General features: G+C 48.4%; 1 protein-coding gene across 5 annotated transcripts in view; it reads left to right on the forward strand.

Moving 5' to 3' along the window:
- The window catches only part of HK1 (hexokinase 1), an 87767-nt gene that overhangs the window by 3305 nt on the left and 77811 nt on the right, over positions 1 to 6651 (forward strand). For 3 of the 5 annotated variants that reach the window (XM_008073097.1, XM_021706494.1, XM_021706495.1), the window contains exon 1: positions 7 to 112. The exons of the other annotated variants lie outside the window; for them this stretch is intronic. In XM_008073097.1, coding sequence (XP_008071288.1) covers positions 50 to 112 — 63 coding nt within the window. In that variant the 5' untranslated portion in view covers positions 7 to 49. Of the gene's footprint in view, positions 1 to 6; positions 113 to 6651 lie in introns of those variants that run through there. 5 annotated transcript variants of the gene reach the window in all.

The raw sequence follows: 6651 nt of genomic DNA on the forward strand, positions 1-6651 counted from the left end.
GAGGAAAGACCCGCCGCACGCCTGCCGCCCCGCGCCCCCGACCGCCAGCATGATCGCCGCGCAGCTCCTTGCCTATTACTTCACGGAGCTCAAGGATGACCAAGTCAAAAAGGTGAGGCTCCGCTTGCGCCGCCGCAGGCGCCGTGGCCGCAGCCTTGCGTTCCGGCATCCGCTCGCCGCCGCCGCCTCCATCCTCTCGCGCCCGGCCTTCCTCAGGCCGGCGTCTGGTTGGACTGCAGGGCGCGGGGCACGGCTTCGCCCTTCGGTTCTCCCCGGCATCGTCAGTGTCTCTGTGTGCGTCCGTGTTGGGCAGCGGGGCCGAGGGCGGAAGACCCCCGAGCCTGGGCTGCTTGCTGCAGTGTCCTTGAAACGGGCCGTGGATGTCAGATAGGCCCCGGGTCGTACGGGGAGGTGGCCGGGTGGGAGCCGGTGGACCCATCAGCAGGGCCTGTTTGGGAGGGTCTGAGCGCCGTGGGCAGAGGTGTGATCACGGAGATGCTGGGGAGGTGAGCGAGCAGCAGGCGGGGGTGCTGGCTGGAGGCCAGGCATCCCATATTTGGGGTTCCCGGAGGAGGGCGTCGGGTGTCCCGGAGAAGCTGTCACCGGTTTCTCTCAGCTGTTGCAGCTGCTCGTTAATCTGAGGACGTGGTGACCCGCCTGGCTTCCCGGAACGGGGAGGGGCACGGAGGCCACCGGAAACTTTGCCCATAGGCCTCAAGTCTGGAGCGGCACGTCTGAATGGAATTTTTTATTCCTCTTAAGCTGTAGTTTCCAGCCAGCCCAGGAGCTCAAATACGATACTTTGGTCGTTTGAGTCGGAGGGTGATCTTGACGCTTATACCTGCAGCATGCATGTTCTTGCACTTAGACGCATCCTCCTACCCTGACATGTCTGGGGTAAAATACCTTCTGCTGGCCGGTCTTAGAGATGTGTCTATCCCTTATGCCAGCTCTGCTACCATAGTTTTAAGAAACAGTCTCAGCTGTAGGGAAAGACGCCCATTTTATCAGTGCCACATCTGGCACAGGCTTTCCACCCATCCATCCCGGTGTGGTGACATTGTATTGGCGGTTAGTTGGGATGGACTAACAAAGTCATCCTGACTTTGGAGTTCAGACAGAGTGCTATCTACAGGTGAGTGGCAGAAGTAACAGGCCTTGATGTTATCCCTTGCAAGCCACGGGGTGTTCCATACTTCTTTCTCTTCACCTAAGACGACTCTCTCATCTGGCACCATAGGAAACAGGTCCACTGAGGACAGCGACCTCATCAAGGTCACCTAGAGAGTTAGAGGCAGAGCCAGGGCGGATCCAGGTCTCCCAGCTTCACCCGGAAACTTGATGGGCTCCTCCTAGAAGTCAGCTGAGGGGGAGGTGCTGAGAGACAAAGTGCCTGGGAATGCTTCTGTGATCCTGGATCTTGGGCTGGGTGGGACCGAGGAGTGAGGTAGTTGGGAGGTAGGCTTGGGAATGGGATTTGCCACCATCCTTCATGGCCCTTGCAGCAGCTCTGGGGTTGTACATGCCCCTGTGGAGCTCTCTGGAACTGACCTCGGAGCTGTGCGTGCCACTGCCTACATTCATGAGTTTTCTTCAATGGTGTTTTGCATCACTGATGTCCTTCCCACTGGAGCGGGAGACAGTCCTCTCAGCATGGCAGGGTATGCCCAGAACAGGCCTTCTGAAGCCAAGAGAAGTTTACTGTCCTCCTGCACGTGGTGTCCTCTAAGCTCAAGACAGCAGACTGCTGGGGTGGGGGGAAGCGGTGGATGACCTTGTAAACTTCCAGCATCCATACCCACCACCATCTCTGTGACTGCTGGCTACTCACAGGTGGTGGCCTCTAGAGGCAGAGTTGGGCTGATGTTTGGACTGCCCTCAGTGGGACCTCTGTTTTCTTGGACACACTGTGTCTAGTGTGGCCCCAGAGCTCCCCAATTGCTGCACATGCCGGATGTACATCTATTGATGCATATTCTATCCACCAGTCCCTGTGGCATTTGAGTGTGTGACTGTTCATTCAAGTGACTCTTACATCCTTCTTCACTTTGAGATTGGGATTCTGATCTGCCCTCCTCTTACCCCTAGCCTTGCTGAAAGAGGGTCTTGACCAAAGCTTATACCAGATAATATTATTTGCCAAGAAGAATTTATAAAAAACAAGGTGGTTGCTTGCATCTCATCAAGGATGCCTTCTCTGGGTGGAGTATGTGGATTCCTACCAGAGATCACCTTGATCTGAATGGTGGGTTGTGTGGCACTGCTATCTGTGGACGTGGTCGCAGGAAGCTTCCTTGGCCTCCCGGGGACAGACAAATAGCAGGCACTTGCTCCAATGACCCAGTCAGCTTTCCCCCTTCTCAAGCATGCTAGGGGACCACACCTGCTCTCCTGGAACCCAGAACTTTTTAGAGACCAGCCCTTTCTAACCACCACTTACCTTGGGATGGGCTAGATGGGAGTGCAGGACTCCTTGTTCTTCCTGTGGAGCTGGGCCTTGTCTGCCACTCTTTGGGGACCTGGTGAGGATGATCCCTCCCCTCCCCATTGAGTGGGCGGCCATGATGATTCAGCCTTCAGGGTTCTGGAGACAGACCTAGCATCCCTCAGTAACCCTTATCCATCTTCTTGCCCTCTGGCCAGAGGCAGGAGGAGGGGAGGTGGGTACTGTGCTGGGGAAGTTTTGGGGATTACTCAAGACAGAATCCGAAGGCTATGATGAAAGGTGTCGTTTCTCTCCTCATTGCCTGTGAGGCACATCAATAATTCATCTCCATAAAGATATATCCGGGGTTGAAACAGTTCAAGTGTCCAACTTCCCAGCTTAGAACCCCATCTTCCAGACTGTATCTGCATAAGTGGGTTAATGGGTGCAGTGAAAAGGGTGTCCTGGCATTAGGCTGAGCTAAGCACAAAACACATATTTTCTTTTCACTCTGCTAGTGCTTGTAGGAGGAAAAGGAGGCATGGGTGTGCTTGCGAAGGATTCCATTCATCAGAACCCCAGACATCTGCTAGTTTTGCAGCTAGAGGCTGAGTCCTTTAACCTCTTCATAACTTTTAACATGCCTCTCCTCTCGTCAGCTTCTTCTGCTTGGTTTAGCATTAGGAACCTGGAGGAGGGTGAAGGATTGCATAGTGTTCTGTTTGTTTAAAAAAGGAAGATCGGGTGCAGGAAGGTCAGAACTTGGCCTTTAAAGAAAGATTAGACTTCCTTTCCTACGTGTTTGTCAGAATATGAGCAAACGCTGGTGGATTTTCTCTGGGGGTGTGGGCGTGGTTCCCATAACCCTAAGTGATTTCCATTAGTAGGTGAGCAAACTGGTGTGACTTGGCCAATGGCCGAACCCAAGTGTCCTTGGGTGCTTGGCCCAGGAAGACAGGGGAGAGTATACTTAGCAATTAAAGGGCGCTCAGGGTTCATTTCATCAGAACCCATGTGTCCCAGCTGCAAAAGCAAGCATTAAACAAAGCCTGTTCCTTGTTGTTCAGGGATGAGGATTAGAAGACCATGAAGTGTCTCGTACCCCTCTTAGTTCTGGTGTTGTACAAATATTCAGTGAGAGGTCCTTGGTGAGTCATTACTTCATAATCCCTCTCCAACATCTACCTTGTATGTTTCTAGGGTTTCTCTCTGACAGAAGCCCAGCACTTCGTCTGGGTGGATAATTTGGGAATGTTTTGAGGGAATAAACGGCAGGCGGGGTGGCTGTGAGGTGCTTTCACATCTGGCCATGCTGCGCCATACTCCCACGCTCCTCCTGTTCTCCAGAGAAGGCATGGGCAGCTTTCCCCTAAAAAGACTGGGCATGACTGGGGCTGTCACCGTGTGTGTCTACAGTCAGGGATTCCTGGTGGACAGAATTAGCCACTGGAGTCAGCTCTGAGCATGTCTGAGGAGGCCCCGGGGGAGACATTGGATAAAGAGGCAGCCATACACCTCTTCGACCAGGAATCAGGCGTGGCCAGACTGTGGCTTATTGATTTGTGGGCCTTTAGAATCAAATCTGATCACAGAAACTTCTTTAAAAACTGTTTGAATCCTTTATTATGTGTGGAGCACTGTGCTAGGCTGAAGTGACAGCTCTAACTAGGCAAAAATGGTCCCCATTCTCATGGCGCATAAATGATTATTTGCTGTGTTGCATGTGCAAAGCACGAGGGGGTTGTGGTCAGATGTTGGGTGGGACATCACTAGCCTAGCAACTGCTTACACCCAGGCTCTGATGTTAGCCCCTTAAGTGCTTTGGGAAGCAGTCCCCACCCACAGTCCTGAGACCTGGGGAATGTTCTTCTGGTTGGGGTAGCAGGACAGGTGCCCACTGCCTTCCAGCCTAATAAGCCTGAACAAAGTGGCTTCTTATGAAGCCACTTAATGTACACTGGGTTGTGTGCTTTGTATTTGATCTTAAAGAAAAATAAGTACATATTTTACTAATCAATAGGTTTTTATTTCTGTGAATAACATTGACTTCTGGTAAACAGTACAAATGGAGATTCTTTTTTCCTTTATTTCAATCACCTTGGGGTTACAAATAGTTCTTGGTTACGTGATTGCATTGTATAATGGCAAAGAAGTCTGGACTTTTAAGTGTCCCTACCATTCTCACCTGTGCAATTGTAGGTGATTTTTCGTTCCCTTCACCCCTTTCCCTTCCCCCTTCTGAGTCTCCATTATACCATTCTCTGTCTTTCAGATCTTTAGTTTAGCTCCCACTTACAAGTGGGAACATGTGGTGTTTGATTTTCTGTTCCTGTGTTAGTTCACATAGGATGATGTTCTCCAATTCCATCTAAATTGCTGCAAAAGATATTATGTCATTCTTTCTGATAGCTGAATAGTATTCCGTGTATATACCACATTTTCTTTTTTTTTTTTTTTTTTTTGAGTTGGTGTCTCACTCTGTCACCTCAACCTACTGGGTTTAGGAGATCCTTCAACCTCAACCTTCAAGTAGCTGGAACTACAGGGGTGTGCCACCACACCTGGCTAATTTTTTGATTTATTGTAGGGATGAGGTCTCGCCAAGTTGCCTAGGCTGGTCTGGAATCCCTGGACTCAGGCAATCATCTCACCTCTGCCTCCCAAAGTGCTGAGATTACAGGCGTGAGCCACCGTGCCCAACTATTTACCACATTTTCATTATCCACTGATGATTGATGGGCATTTAGGTTGATTCCACATCTCAAATGGAGGTATTATACTTATGAACTGTAAGGTGGAGTCAAATAGATAGTAACCAAATATGGTTTAGCTTTCTCTTTTGAATGGTTGGTTATCTCAGGGCATCCCAAAACCCTTCATGGGTGGCAGGGCAGATGTCAATTATATATAATTGAGATTACATTATAATTTTTTTTTTTTTTTTTGAGTTGGAGTCTTACTCCATCGCCCTGGCTGGAGTGCAGCGCTCACTCATGGCCACCCCAGCATCGACCTTCTGGGCTCTGGCTATCCTTCTGCCTCAGATGTCCAAGTAGCCGGAATTACAGGTGGTTAATTTTTTGATTTATTGTAGAGATGAGGTCTCACCAAGCTGCCTGGGCTGGTCTCGAACCTACGGGCTCGGGCAATGCACTCTCCTTGGCTTCCCAAAGTGCTGAGATTACAGGCTGAGCCACTGAGCCCGGCATAAATGTTTTATACACACAGATACGCCAACATATGTATCTGTGTGTTCATAGGGTCCTTCCAAAGCCTCTAGGAGATTGTCAGGACAGGAGGCATTCTTCCTGTACTTTCTAGTGCAGCTGCCTCCCCTGGGCCTTCTGTTGCCTGCTTTGTGTGCTGGACACAGAAGGCAGAAGATTCTGTTACCCATTTAGAAACAGACGGGTGGCCCACTGAGAGGAGATACTCCATTTTCTCAAGGTCAAAAGGAAATCAGGAATGGGATCCAGAGGCCCCTTCTTGCTCTCTCTGCTTCTTTAGGAGAAAAACCTGTCTTTGTCAATTTTAATAGTTTACCTTGGAACCTGTACTTTAATTCTCTGCTTTCACAAATCAATAAGTATAAGAGTTAATTAAAAAATATATATTTTTTTGTAGATATAGAATCTCACTGTGTAGCTCAGGCTGATCTCAAACTCTGGCCTCAAGTGATCCTCCTGCCTCGGTCTCTCAAAGTGCTGGATTATAGGAGTAAGCCACCTCACCCAGCCGAGTTAATTTTTTATTATGAGATATTTGAGGCACAAAAAAGAAAGTAGCGAAGTTAACACAAACACCTCTGTGTCTACTGCCTAGCTTGAGAAATTATAGATGCAATCACAGTTACATTACCGACACAGTTGAAACCCCTTCTCTGCCATATCTGATCCAACTGACTGCTTCTTCCTCCAGAGGTGACCTCTGTCCTGCATGTAGAATTTTTTATTTCTTTGCTTGTCTTTATATTTTTATGATATATACATGTGTCTATAAGCAGTATATAGTATTGCTTTATATGGTTTTAACTTTTTGTAATGGTGCTATACTGCATGTATTAAAGCAATATATGACACTGCTTTTTCTAGTTTTAAACTTTTAAAATGGTGCTGTATTGTATGTGTCCTGCAACTTTTTTTTTGTTTGCTTAGCGCAACATTATATTTTATTTTATTTTATTTTTTAATTTAATTTAATTTTTTTTTTTTTTTTTTTTTTTTTTT

The sequence above is a fragment of the Carlito syrichta genome, unplaced genomic scaffold (assembly GCF_000164805.1).
Source record: "Carlito syrichta isolate Samal-C Ts95f unplaced genomic scaffold, Tarsius_syrichta-2.0.1 Scaffold315646, whole genome shotgun sequence".
In the NCBI taxonomy this organism is placed as follows: domain Eukaryota; kingdom Metazoa; phylum Chordata; class Mammalia; order Primates; family Tarsiidae; genus Carlito; species Carlito syrichta.